This window comes from Macaca fascicularis, chromosome 9, assembly GCF_037993035.2.
Source record: "Macaca fascicularis isolate 582-1 chromosome 9, T2T-MFA8v1.1".
Lineage (NCBI taxonomy): Eukaryota > Metazoa > Chordata > Mammalia > Primates > Cercopithecidae > Macaca > Macaca fascicularis.
The window spans coordinates 109,442,037-109,456,727 of NC_088383.1; the positions used below are offsets into that span (position 1 = coordinate 109,442,037).

Sequence of the window (14,691 nt, forward strand, 5' to 3'; positions counted from 1 at the left end):
TTTTAGGGGCATAACGAAAAACACTGGAAATTTTTGATCTGAAGGCTGGAAGCATCTTTGAGTTGGAATCCACCATACCTCCCTCTGCAGACTATCTACACTCCTGGCCACCCTCCACCCCACAGGGCCCTAGCCTCTGACTTGAAGAAAGACTACCAAAGTAGTTGGAGGGGTAGGGGAGGCAATAACCCAGAAGAGGGATTCATGGAAGGAAGACTGACCTGGGTGAGGAGTCAAGATGCCAGTGGTTGGGAGGACACTAGAGCATGGGGCAACTGGGCCCCCTGGAGGGTATGGCACAGGGAAGCTCACAGGAAGGGCTGGGGCATGGGAGACCATGTGGCTGGGACCTGGTGGTCTCAGAGGAAGCAGAGGGAACAGTCTAGGAGTCTCAGACAGGGAGGTAGAGCCAGGTTGCGTGATGTCTGGGCATGCCATGAGTAGAGGGGAACCAGGAAGAGGCCATGTCCCAGGGAATCCCACCGGGTTAGGAGCTTGCACCCTTTGCCCTCCTAATAGCTGTGGCTGAGATGAAGCTGAGGTAGAACAGAAATAGGTCATTTGTCACTAAACTTCAATTCAGGAGCATCTCAGAGCATATCAAGGAGAAACAGGATAGCAATAAAAAATTAATAATAATAAATGATTAATACATGTATATGGAAATCTATAATTTACAAAATACTTTTAACTGTATTCCTTATTTGACCTTCAAAACAATCCCATAGGGTTGATATAAAGCAACACAACACTTTGGTATATTGCCAAAGGTACGAAGCCAGTGATAGCATTAGGAATTCAGACTTCAACTTCCAAGCTCCTCTCACTAGACAGACATACAGCTTCCCAAATCCATGCTGGCCATGCCAGTTGCTTTCCTGAGACCTCTGTGCTCTGCCCAAACAGATCTTCAGTGACTCACTCACCAGGCCTTACCCCAGGGCCCAAAGGCAAAGGCTGGATGGCCTGGGACCCAGATGCCCTGTAGTCACTTATATTCTGCATCCTGGGGCCCTGATAAGGGCTAGGATGGGAAGGTGCCAAGGGCATCGCTGGTGATGACTGAGGGGTGAAAACTCTTGGCCTTGGAGATGGAGTTGGAACCTATGAAGAGAAAAAAACATCAGCTCTTGGAAAGGAAAGAGAAAAGTAAATAATAGAAAACAGAAAAATAATAGGGAAAATTAACGAAACAAAAACTAGTTCTTTGAGGAAAAAATTCAATAAAATTGATAAACATCTAAAAACTGATAAAGATAAAAAGAGAGAAGATATAAATCATCATCAGAGATGAAACAGGGAATATTACAACAGACTCTGAAGCCATTAGAAAGATAAACGAATACTACAGATAACTTTACATTCATAAATATCTGACAACTTAATCAGAAATGGACCCATTCCTCAAGAACCACAAACTACCAAAACTCAGTCACAATGAAAGAAGATCTGGATAGTCCTATAATCATTAAAGAAATTGGATTTGTAATTTATTTATTTATTTATTTTTGAGACAGAGTCTTGCTCTGTGCCCCAGGCTGGAGTGCAGTGCTCCGATCTGGGCTTGCTGCAAGCTCTGCCCCCGGGGTTCACGCCATTCTCCTGCCTCAGCCTCCTGAGTAGCTGGGACCACAGGCGCCCGCCACCCCGGCTAGTTTTTTGTATTTTTTAGTAGAGACGGGGTTTCACGGTGTTAGCCAGGATGGTCTCGATTTCCTGACCTCGTGTGCTGGGATTACAGGCTTGAGCCACCACGCCCGGCCGGATTTGTAATTTAAAAGCTCCCAGAAAAGAAATCTCCAGGCCTAGATGGTTTCACTGGAAAATTTCACCAAACAGTCAAAGAATTAATACAAAGTTTACGTAATCTCTTCCAGAAGATAGAAGGAACACTTCCTAACTAATTTCATGAGGCCAGTATTACCCTGATGCCAACACCAGAAAAAGATAGCAGAAAATAAAACTATACATCAATATTTCTCATGAACTTAGACACAAAAATCCTCAATAAAATTTTAGCAAAATCAAATAATGTATATAAAAAATAATATTCCACAAGAAAGTGGGATTGATTCCAGGTCATGCAAAGCTGATCCAATATATTTAAAAACCAATCAATTTAATCCCCTATACCAACAAACTAAAGAATGAAAATAATATGATCACAGAAATGATGCAGAAAAAACATCTGACAAAATTCAACACCGATTCATGATCTAGTTCACAAGGTGTTATGATCTGAATGAATACGTTCCCCGAAGTCATGTGTTGAAAACTGAATCCTCAATGCAACAGTGTTGGGAGGTGGGACTTTTTGGAAATGTTTAGGTCATGAGGGCTCTGCCCTCATTAACGGATTAATGCCACCATAAAAAGGACTTGCAGGAGTAGGTTTGCTTTCTCTTGCACATCTGCTGCCTGCCATGTGAGGACACAGCAGCAAGGCACCATCTTGGAACTGAGAGTGGAACCATACCTGCTGGTGCCTTGATCTTGGACTCCAGAACCATAAGAAATAAATTTCTGTTCTTTATAAATAATTTCCCAGTCTGTGGTATTCTGTTATAGTGGCACAAAATGGACTAAGACACAAGGAATAGAGGGAAATCTCCTTAGTCTCATAAAGAGCATCTATGAAAAACCTAAAGCTAACATCATACTTAATGCTGAAATATTGAATGTTTTTCCTCTAAGACTGGAAACAAGGCAAGAACATTCACGTTAACTATTTATTTTTTTTGAGACAGAGTTTTGCTCTTGTTGCCCAGGCTGGAGTGCAACTACACAATCTCAGCTCACTGCTCCACCTCCCGGGTTCAAGCGACTCTCCAGCCTTGCCTCCTGAGTAGCTGGGATTACAGGCATTCAACACCATGCCCGGTTAATTTTATATTTTAGTAGAGATGGGGTCTCACCATGTTGGTCAGGCTGGTCTCAACTCCTGACCTCAGGTGATCCACCCGCCTCAGCTTCCCAAAGTGCTGGGATTACAGGTGTGAGCCACCGAGCCTGGCTCATTTTCACTATTCTTATTTAACAGAGACTGGAAGTCCTAGTCACTACAATAAGGCATGAGAAAGAAATTAAATGCATATAGATTGAAAAGAAAGAAAACTATCTATTTGCAGATTTGCAGACAGCATGACTGTCTAATAGAAAACCCCATGGAATCCACAAAAAACTTCTACAACTATTCAGGAAGGTCACAGGGTATAACCAGATCAACACATAAAAATCAACTGCATTTCTATATACTCAATGAACAAGTGGAAACCAATAAATTAGATTTTAAACTGCTGAAGACAAAATTAAATACTTAGTAGGCATGAGCGGACAGGTGATAATAAAAAAATTAAATACTTAAGTATAAATTGGACAAAATATGTACAGGATTGGTGTGATAAAAATTGTAAAACACTGATAGAGAGAGCATTGGAGAAACATGCCACGTTCATGGACTGAAAGACTGAACCTAGTAAAGATGTCATTTAGGAACTTGTATTTGAATACTCATGGCAGCTTTACTCATAATACCCCCAAATTGGAAACTACCCAAATGTCCTTCAAAGTTTGAATCGCTAAAAAAATTAAAACCGAGGCCAGGTGCAGTGGCTCACGCCTATAATCCCAGCACTTTGGGAGGCCAAGGTGGGCAGATCACGAGGTCAGGAGATCAAGACCATCCTGGCTAACACGGTGAAACCCTGTCACCACTAAAAATACAAAACATTCTCCGGGCGTGGTGGCGGGCACCTGCAGTCCCAGCTACTCAGGAGGCTGAGGCAGGAGAATGGCGTGAACCCGGAAGGCGGAGCTTGCAGTGAGCCAAGATAGCACCACTGCACTCCAACCTGGGCAACAGAGCGAGATTCCATCTCAAAAAAAAAAAAAAAAAAAATTAAAACCATGGTACATTCACGCCATGGAATACTACTCTGCAATAAGAATGAGTGAACTACTGGTACACAGAACAACTTGAATGAATCTCAAAGAAGTTATGCTAAGGGAAAAAAGCCAATCTCCAAAGGATACATACTGCATGATTCTATTTATGTAACAATCATTAAATAACAATTATAGAGCTGGAGAACATATTGGTGAAGCCAAGGATGAGGGATGCAGGATAAGTGCAGCTATAAAAGAGGTAACACAAGAGATGGCTGGGTGTGGTGGCTCATGCCTGTAATCCCAGCACTCAGGAGATTGAGACTATCCTGGCTAACATGGTGAAACCCCAACTCTACTAAAAATACAAAAAATTAGCCGGGCGTGGTGGTGGGCACCTGTAGTCCCAGCTACTCGGGAGGCTGAGGCAGGAGAATGGTGTGAACCCGGGAGGCGGAGCTTGCAGTGAGCTGAGATCGTGCCACTATACTCCAGCCTGGGCGACAGAGCAAGACTCTGTCTCAGGAAAAAAAAAAAAAAAAAAAGGTAACACAAGAGAGTTTTATGGTGATGGTAAAATTGAGTATCTTGATTTTGGTGGTGGTTACACACCACAATGTGACAAAACTGCATAAACACACATATAACAATACGTAAAACTGGTGGAGACTGACTGAAATCTGAATCCATGGATTGTACTAATGGCAATTTCTTGGTTTTGATACTGTACTGTGGTCGTGTGAGATGCTGACATGGGGCGGGGTGTTGCTGGGACGCAGGAGACACCCCAGTACATCTCTTTGCCACCTCCTGTGAATCTATAGTTATTTTTAAATGAAAAGAGATGGGGAGAGGGAGAGAGAGAGGAGAAGAGAGGAGGGGAAGGGGAAAAGGGGAGACAAGTGAGGAAAGAAAGGGACAGAGGAAAGGGAGGGAAAAAAGAAAAGGAATTAGGGTGGGGATTGAAGGTGGGACAAGATGAGCCATCAGAGCTTCCGCCAGATAACTCTGTATCCAAACCTCCCTGGATTCTGTTCCCCAGCTCGTCTAGTAAACTTCTGGCCTCACATCTTAACAGTACCCAATCCCCCCGGGCACTTTGGCCAGAACCTCTTTCCTCTCCCTCAGTCCCCCAACCACACACACACTTCTCCAAACTATCAGCAATTCTGTCAGTTCTATCTACTAAGTACTAAGTATTTCAAATCCAACCTCACTGGCCAGCTTTAGTTATTTCATGTCTTCATCATCCCATACTATAGCCTAACTCCCTCCAGACTGGCCCTTCCTAACATACAGCTAATTATGTCACTCCTCTTCCCAAAACTGTTCAATAGCTCCTCCCTGTCAAGTTTAAGTTCTTTAGCACAGAATGCTAGGTCCTTAGTGATCTGACTCCGGAACCTGTTGTTCCAGCTTCATCTAACTTCATAAACACCTGTGTTGCAGCCCCAATTAAATATTAGTAATCCTCAAAAGGCCTCAGCTTACTCTTGCTTCAGTGCCTTTGTACATGCTATTCTCTGTGCCTGAAACAGTCTTCACTTGCTCATTCCTTTGCCTAAAAACTTTTAATATTTGAGACTCTGATCAAACCTCAGACTCGTTCTGAAACACTCCCTGGACTGCCCCCGCAACCCCACCATACAGAGTAAACTGCTTTCATCTGTGTGATCTTATGGCCTCTTGCCATACTCCAATCATGGTATTTATGAATTTTACTGTAGCTAATTTTTTTTTTTTTTTTTTGAGACAGAGTCTCGCTCTGTCGCCCAGGCTGGAATGCAGTGATACGATCTGGGCTCACTTCAACCTCCGCCTCCCGGGTTCAAGCAATACTCCTGCCTCAGTCTCCCAAGTAGCTGGGACTACAGGCGCATGCCACCACACCCAACTCATTTTTTTGTATTTTCAGTAGAGATGGGGTTTCACCATGTTGGCCAGGATGGTCTCGAACTCCAGACCTCGTGATCTGCCCACTCTGGCCTCCCAAAGTTGGGATTAGAGGCATGAGCCACTGTGCCAGGCCTACTGTAGCTATTTTTTACATATCTATCTTTCCACTAGACTATGAGCTACTTGAGGGCAAGTATCACGATTTTTGCACCTTTATGTCCTAACAGCCTAGTAGTTCAATAAACAGTCATTTATTATAAAAAGAACTGAATCTACGTTCTACAGAAGTTGGGAATTTTCATCAGTTTTGTTCACAATATATTCCAAGTGCCCAGAACCACGCTTGGCACATAAATATTGTTGAATGAACAAATGAATTAACAAGTAAGGTCTTACCTGGTGAGAAGGCTGGGATCCCAATCTGTAAGACGTCTCTTTAGAGTGGGGGATAGCTCCCACAACAATCCGGGGGTAGGGGAAAGGGGGAGACTGTTGGCCCAAGACAGCAGAACCTTGAGCATGAAAAAGCCGATCTCTTAGCTGCTGAACTGGTGGCTATAAGTTTTAATGAGGAACAGTTGTGTCAAGAAATTAAAACAATCAAGGCCCCCGGTAGCAGTCAAATTTCAGCTGACCCTCTACACCAAGCTTGTCCAACCTGTCTTATTTTGTTGTTGTTGTTCTGTTTTGTTGTTTTAGGTTTTTAGCAGCCTGAAGTCATGGTTTTTGCTTTCTGACTCTCGTGATAAGTGGAAAACAGGGATGAGGAAGGGGCTTTACTGGCCCAACCAGAAACAGAAACTAAGCACCCACGACTGTATTCTGACCCTTGGACAATCCCGCTCTATACTCTAGCCCCCTTAGAAATGACTCAAGGTTCCCGAATCCCTGCCAAACACTTGCATGCCTCCCTCCTTGCTATTCTTTCTGCTTAGAATGCTCTATATCTGCTGGTAAGCTACTTCTCTTTGAAGGTCTAGCTCAGCTGTTTTAACCATTGGGAAGCCTTCCTTGACTTCTCCAGGCAAAAATCAGTCCCTTCCCTGGACTCCCACAGTGCTCAGTATAAGCTTCTGTTACGGCGCTATAAGTCATCAACATCTGATCTTCCCCCAGTAGATTGTGAGGTGCTTAAGGGATTCCATCTTATCTATCCTAGAAGCTTCAGCATTAGCATAGTGCCTGGAACACAGAAGTGCTCAATGTTAGATGACTGAATGGAAAGGTTTGCTCTCTCCACATGGCCCCACTTACCTGAGCACAGTCACTGGGTAGAAAGCTCATGGCAGTGGCTAGGCTGCCCTGGGCTGCCAGTAGGTTGGCATACTGAGTGACCCTGTAGGTTGTGGCAGGGCCTGGGCTCACCCCATGAGGACCCCGCAGTAGCTCCAAGCTCCTGTTAAGAACCATCGCCTTCTCCATCAGGTCCTGTAAGGACAAGGATGAGGGTGGTAAGCCTTCATTGAAGCATATCCTGCTCTCTAAGTCCAGGTAGCTTATTCAGGGATCTCCTACTATGGGTAGAGAAGAGGGCACCTGGCCATACCTAGGTGAAGGCAGCAGATGATGACAAGTAAGAACCGTGACAGAGAAGGGTCACTTGGCCTCACCTCCCAAGCTGTTAGGATTGGATTTAACTGGACCCATGTGGTCTTAGATTTCGGTACATCTCTACCTCTTCCTTTTGCTTTTTTACCCTTTCTGCTTATACGTCACCAACCACAGACTCTGTTATACTAACTGTTTCAGGTATGACTTTTATCTCTCCATGAGTCTGTGACCCCCACTTTCTGTGGTCACTTACAGAACACCTGGCAGTTTAAATCCACAGAATTTTCTACAGTAGCTAATAGAAGGCCCAAGTCACAATTACTCAAATACTGAATACATCTGTAAAACCAAACCTGAAATAGGAAAAAAATTATAAAGACTAACACTGAAGCAGCTGCTGCTTAGTCTCCTCTGAGGGAAGAGGAGAAGATCCCAGACATTCAGGACCCTTCGCTCCTCCCTAACGCCGTGGTTCCAGCCTGTCCCAGAGGATCCGCCTCTGCTAGCTCTGCACATCTCCACCACTAGCTTCCTAAGGGCCTGATATGGAGTGGCCAGTACCCTGCAGAGAAGGGGTACCTGCAGAGCCATGGGGGACAAAGCCTGATGGCATTTTGCCCAGCACTCCACCAGCCGCTCCACACTCCCTGAGCACACATAACAGAGTCTGGCTTCAGAGGTTAGTGCCCTGCCGCCCTCCTGTTCCATGCGAGTTCCCAGCATGTCTGCAGAGAGAGGGAAATTTCATTAATGGCACAGCTGGCCTGTGTGCCTCTCCTTCTCCTGTTTGGAAACAGTGAGAGGACCATGAGCCTGGGACAAGTAGCTGCAGTGGCTTTGAGACAACACTGAGACTCACCTTGCTGTACAGAGAAGGGGAAGTTCTCATATCATGGTGTGACAAGACAAAGTAAACCAGGACAACAAAGGATCCCCTCTGAAAGTAGGGGCATGCGCTGTGGTCCCTGCCTCCTGGCTGAGCCAGATTCTAGCCCTGACAACATTGCCTGGCCTCCCAGAGCTCAGCTGCTCCTCCACCTCCCTCCTGCATGCATCCTTTGACTCCATGCTGGAGTCACACTATTTCATCCTGAAGCCTGGGACCACACCTACCACAGAGCTCAGGGAATTTCTCTGTGCTTGAGTATGTCAGTAGCAAAGCTAGTGCCTCTCTCCAGTTCTTCAAGCTACAGGTACACACCACATCCTTCCAATTCTTTTGCACAACACAGGCTAGAAGCTGTAATAGGCAGAGAGGGAAAGAGGCCATCAGCCATCCATCCAGCATAGGCAGCAGGAGTCCTGCACAGGCCTCCTGTTAGAGCACTGAGTAGGGGCGAGGGTGAGGTAGGGGTGGTAGAGTAGAGAGAGGCAGGCAGATACTCAAACACGGGTCCCAAGGTGTGGGTATCCACCTCACAAGGTCCAAGTAATCCCCTCCCTTCCTCTCCTGCACAACGGGCAGTTACCGAGGAGATTTTGGTTTTCTTCTTGGCCAAGTAGCGCTCCTGTGTTTGCTTCAGCAGATCTGCACCCCCAGCCTGGGCCAGGATAATGGCATCAGCAAAGCGCTCCTCCTTTAGACACAGCTCCACAGCCGGACCCAGTTCCCCAAGCAGGAGAGCCTGGCTTAGGAGTCCATCAACATCTGCAGGCAGAAGCATCCCCTCTGTATTAGTTGCTCTCAAACCCTAGCTTCCTGCCCCCTGCAGGGCCCACAGCACATCCTCTATATCTCTATATCACTCAGCGTGCTTGGCTCCAGACTAAACCCTCAAGCTTCATTCCTTGGCAATAAAATGTATTTTGGTGCCCAGGTCTAAAGACAGGGCCCAAGACAAGGGAGGGAACTGATGTGGCAGTAGCACAGTGTGAGGTGTGCTTGATCACAGTGGGCAGGGCCACAGTCCTTTCAGCAAGAAGGATAGAAGAAAATCTGTTGGTAGAAGGCCTTCCATAGGAAGGACCTATCCATGAAAATCTACAGCCAGAGAGAGCTCTAACTGGTAGGCGACTCACTCAGCATTTGAGATGGTGGGAGGAAGACATGAGGCAGGGGACAAGAAGGGACTCTCTCAAGTCCAAAACCTCCGGGCCCACCTAGTCCTAAGCAGGGACTCTCTCCCTCAGGGTCAGGGTACCTTTTGTGATGGGGATCTCCCAAGGAGTCATGTTCTGAGGTACCAGCTCATCAAAGAAGGCTGAGGAAGCAGAGGCTTCCTCTGTGGTGTGTTTGGAGGCCTGTATGAGGAAGGACAGAGGTGACTACCTAGGGATGAACCCAGAAGACAGACAGAGAGCTGGCTTAGTAGCTCTGAGAGTTCTACTATTTGGTCGTTAATGGGTAAAACCAAAAATATAGCCAGGTAAGGTTTGGGAAGGGCCATAGTTCACGGTTAAGACACAGCTCTCCACTTCCAGCCCAAAAGCTTAGGGACTCTGTGTCTCACTCTGGTTCTAAGAGAGTGAGGAGTCTGAAGACTTGTACAAATGCTAAGCACTTACAGAGAGCAATGAAAAGGGCCAGGAAGGGAAAGACACCCAAAAGGCAGGTTTCCTGTGTAACCCTAGGTCAGGCTGACTGGGCTCCTACCACACCTGACTGCAGAAGGCCTGCTGTCTGTCACTGTTGAGGTCATTTCCTTTGGGCTGAGGACCCTCACCTAGCCCCACGTCACTCTTCAACCATGTGGCCACCTGCAGGGAGAGACCTATGAAAACAGCCCTTTCCAGCGAAAGATCAAATAAGCATTATCCTCTTTTCCTGCCACCATACCCCACCGACCGGACTCTCTAAGATCCCTGATCTATTTTTTCTGAGAAAAAAACAAACTCCAGGATGTTAAATGCTCACATATGCAATAAGGCCAGGAAGAGGTATTCTGAGATGGTTTAGTCTGGCAACATTCTCTTCAACAAGTACATGTTTCTGATGTGAAAAGCAGCTTACCTTCTTCTGAAGCTCATCTTTACTGTATCCTAAAAGCTTTAGGAATTTCATTCTGGAGTCTTGCTCTAAGGTCACCTAAGAAACCATAGAACACAGAAAAGATTCCATTAAATGAATATAAATGATGCTCTTCCTACACGAAGCTGGGCATCTGTCCCAATATACCTCCAAATATAGTTCTTTGTACTACTAGAAGTGCCCTCAGCAGTCCAGTGTCATCTTTCCCTTTCCCCCCGGGATCTAACTTACTGATGGGCTATGGGCAGTGTTAACATAGCCCCCTGCCCCTTGCGCATGAGAATTTGACCTTTCATTGTCTTCCTAGCACTATTACCCTGGTAGTCTGGTGAGAGTAAAGTATCAGCTGTTCCTAGGCAATATGCCTGTGATTGGTAACTTGCATCTGGACTAGAACTATGTAATCTAGAAATAATTAATGTGGACAACATGCTATGTGTTTCCCTGATTGCAGTGGCTCTTGTAACTGGACAGATTCCTTGCAGGGACTCTGGAAGCTATGCTTTTAGAATTAGTACAAGACATATTGGCTCTTGTGGGCAAGAAGCTTCTAAGTCAGGGCAACTTACGTACCTGCCTGATGTATATTTTCACTCCTTGCACCTGAGCTATCTCTGGGGGGCTGAAGAAGAGAACTCAGAATTACTGCATGACTGCTGAAAGGACTCCCACAGAAGACACCTGCCTGATGCTACCCTGCTGCAGTCCCCATCCCATATCCTTCCGAGGAGACTGCTGCCAAGTGTAGCCTACAGTAGTCTTGTGAGTCTAAATGTTTCTTTGAGAAGACCTCTGGTAGAAGTTGCACGGATACAGTAAACAAAGTCAGCTTCCCATTCAATCTCCCAAATACCAAGGAGCAAGCCTTTCTGAAGCCCCCGCAATCTTGGTTAGCTATCCCAGGCCCTTAATTTATTCCACACTGAACCATGATTTCTAACCATACCTTTCTCATAGTCTCTCTGGGCACCCTTCTCCTTCCATGCCCTTCCTTAGAAATGTTCACCACACCCAACCAGGAACCATCAGGATGGACAGCTCTTGGGTAGCTTTTAAACCAGAATGCCTGGCTGGGAGCAGTGGTTCACGCCTATAATCCCAGCACTTTGGGAGGCTGAGGTGGGCTGATCACCTGAGTTAAGGAGTTCGAGACTAGCCTGGCCAACATGGTGAAACCCCGTCTCTACTAAAAATACAAAAATTAGTGGGGCGTGGTGACAGGTGCCTGTAATCCCAGCTATTTGGGAGGCTGAGGCAGCAGAATTGCTTGAACCCGGGAGGCAAAGGTTGCAGTAAGCCAAGATTGTACCATTGCACTCCAGCCTGAGTGATAAGAGTGAAACTCTGTCTCAAAAAAACAAAAACAAAAACACCCAGAATGCCCTGTCTTATAGGTCCCTCTGTCCTATAGGTACCACTCTCTCCTTTGTTTAGCAGAATAAAGGTTGAACTCCTGACCACTCCCTCTCTTTCCCATCTCACCATTCCTGGAACTTATACCCTGCTTACGACAAAAGCATCACTTCTTATTCTTTTCTTCCCACATCATTCTCTAGCTTCACTATATAGTCAAGATCTTTCTCAAATACTCTTTCTCTTTCCTAACTTCCTGATGTCCACCTTCATGTAGTTCTGCTATGCCTAAAGCTCAAATTTCAAGTCCCTCTCAGATGCCCTGGTACAGGCCCAATCCTTTTTGCTTTCTTCTACACAATTCCAAAAATTTGCACAATCATCCCACTGACTGACCAGTCAGCTATTTCCGTTTCTTCCTTCAGATCTCTCACTTGCTCATTTCCTTTGATAGGTATAGCGCTCCTCCTGGTGTCGTAGGAAACTTGAAATTAAATGAGAACTGGAACTGAACCCATGCCTCCAGCGTAGAGTGGCACCTGAACCCTAGGACCCACTTCAAGGACTTGCCTTGGGTTACTTGAAACCAACTCAAAGCGTTCTTATGACAATGTGTCCTTCTAACTAATCTTCCTTTCTCTTCTTTTTCTCTTTCCTCCTTTTTCTTCTTTCCCATTACCTTACCTGCCCTTTGGCATGATACCATGAAGGTCTTTGCCTTGGCTCTGATAAAGTACCTAGGACACCAGCAATAGTAGCAATAAAGGAAAACATCTCGTGTATTCCCCATCTTTCCTAGCCACTTCCCAAATGGCCTTTGAGCCTCTGGTAAAGAGTGAAGGTTTTGTGTCCCAGTGGTAGGTACAGTGTGAGGAAAAAACTAATGGGAGTTAAGGCCTCTGTAATCAGTGTGCTTGTGCCTCTCCTGCAGTTGACACAGGTTGAAGTTCCAGGCTTTGGGGAGACACTTCTGAGCAGCTAGTCTTCAGGCTTCCTACCTTCAGGAACTGCCACAGCATCTTCTCACTTTGCAGTAAAGCTTGCTGGCTCTTGTTCTGACAGTAATTCAGTAGATTTCCTGATTCCAGGGCCTCCTGCAGCTCCGTTGATCGCATCAGGAATTCAGATTCTGTGGTGACTTGACTGATGAAGACTAGGCGGGGGCAAGGCTGTGGCACCAGCCTTGTGCTGGGGAGGCCAAAAGTAACCAGCTTCCCTCCAAACTGGTGAGGAAAAGCAAGAAGGGTAAAGGTTATACCTTCAAGCCAAAAAGTAACACTAAGTCAGGTTCACAGAGAAGGCTATCTAATGGCTGACCCTAGGCTAGGAAATCAATAAAATAAGAGAGTTCCTGGCGGGGGTGGAATAGGATCAGTAATTTAGTATTGATGCGTCTCCCTACCAAAACCACTTCTGTACTCTTAGGACCACCCGCTTCAAACTTAACCACACAGTACTCACCTTCTGCTAACCTGTCCTGGTACCACCATTCTCCCAGTCACCTGGGCTAAATATCTCAGCATTAGCAAAATCTTCATACCCCTTATACTCAAGCAACGACAAGGTCCTACCTCTTCTTGTTCACTGTCTTTCATGCAGGTGCCCTCCATCCCATTCCCAGTGCTAGTACATCCAGATTACTAAAAGCCTTCTGTTCTTTTCCCTCCTCTAATTAAGCCTTAGACTATCCCCCTATTGCTTGTACCACCCTGCTGCTATTCAGGAGCTTGTGTGGTTACACAAGGCCACAGAAAAGAGCTTAAGCTCCCTTGCCTGCAGTGCACAAACTTCTGCAAAATCAGGGCCAAACCTATCTTTCCCAGCATCTCTCTCCCTGCTTGTTTATTACATTGCTCCACATCCCTAAAATGCCTGATGTGTTCCTGCTTCTGTGCCTTTACCCACAACGTCCCCACCTAGAGTATCCTTCTCACCAAATTAGATGCCTTATATAAAGCATCTGGCACAAACAGGACCTTAGAAAAACCCTTTTTACTCTAGCAGTTCTCAACATTGGCTGCATATTAAAACCACGTGGAGAACAATCCAGACTTGCCAGGCCATACCCGAGACAATACAATCAGAAACTCTTGGGGTGGGACTAGGCATCAGTATTTTTTGAATTATTCAGGTTATTCCAATGTGTATCCAAGGTTGATAACTTTTTTTTTTTTTTTTTTTGAGACGGAGTTTCGCTCTTGATGCCTAGGCTGGAGTGCAATGGCGCAATCTCAGCTCACCACAACCTCTGCCTCCAGGATTCACTCGATTCTCCTGCTTCAGCCTCCCAAGCAGCTGGGATTATAGGCATGTGCCACCACGTCCAGCTACTTTTGTATTTTTAGTAGAGACAGGGTTTCTCCATGTTGGTCAGGCTGGTCTCAAACTCCCGACCTCAGGTGATCCACCCGCCTCAGCCTCCTAAAGTGCTGGGGTTACAAGAGTAAGCCACGGTGGCTGGTCGATAACTTTTTTTTTTTAAACTTTTACTTTGGGTTAAAAAAAAAATTTCAATCCAATGCAGTAAATGTGCATGTTTCTTACATGGTAAACTTGTGTCATGGGGGTTTGTTGTACAGATTATTTGGGGTTGTTAACTATTGCTTTACTCCCTAACTATTTACCATTTCTTTGCCCAATATCCACCTCCTAATGAACTTGCCCAGTCAGAATTCTTATTTACCTTGACTTCTGCAGCACAAAATCTATGCCACAGATTAGTGCTAAGCAAAACCATTTTAACTTTTGATTTGTATAGTACTTGCTCGTTTTACAAAGTGTGTACATATATTCTTATTTGTGGTTCATGTTAATTTTCTGGGCAGGCATCACTATCCCTGTTTTACCGATAAGAACAGTTAAGTCCTGAGAGGTTAAATGAATTGTTCAAGGTTACCTAGCTAATAAATGACAGAGCTACGATAAGAATTCAGGCCTCTTGACCTCAGAATTCTTTACCTCCCCACTTCTTTTTCTTTTTAAGCTCACAGCCTATTGAATGTGTTAGTCTTGCCTCCCCAATAAAACTGTTGGCTTTG

General features: G+C 45.4%; 1 protein-coding gene across 50 annotated transcripts in view; it reads right to left on the reverse strand.

Annotated features, from left to right (window-relative positions):
* Window positions 1–14,691, reverse strand: part of SEC31B (SEC31 homolog B, COPII coat complex component) — a 34,511-nt gene that overhangs the window by 3,128 nt on the left and 16,692 nt on the right. For 35 of the 50 annotated variants that reach the window (XR_012418081.1, XR_012418080.1, XM_074002498.1 and 32 more), the window contains 11 exons: window positions 12,652–12,876; window positions 10,283–10,357; window positions 9,931–10,029; window positions 9,474–9,573; window positions 8,802–8,980; window positions 8,446–8,572; window positions 7,912–8,057; window positions 7,036–7,209; window positions 6,178–6,336; window positions 927–1,104; window positions 222–536 (listed from right to left, as the gene is read on the reverse strand). Coding sequence is in view for 48 of the 50 variants with exons in the window: in XM_074002498.1 (XP_073858599.1) it covers window positions 222–536; window positions 927–1,104; window positions 6,178–6,336; window positions 7,036–7,209; window positions 7,912–8,057; window positions 8,446–8,572; window positions 8,802–8,980; window positions 9,474–9,573; window positions 9,931–10,029; window positions 10,283–10,357; window positions 12,652–12,876 (1,777 nt within the window). In the remaining 2 variants the exon portion in view is untranslated. The remainder of the gene's footprint in view (window positions 1–221; window positions 537–926; window positions 1,105–6,177; window positions 6,337–7,035; window positions 7,210–7,911; window positions 8,058–8,445; window positions 8,573–8,801; window positions 8,981–9,473; window positions 9,574–9,930; window positions 10,030–10,282; window positions 10,358–12,651; window positions 12,877–14,691) is intronic. The other 15 variants (XM_074002500.1, XM_074002487.1, XM_074002483.1 and 12 more) reach the window with 1 other exon arrangement.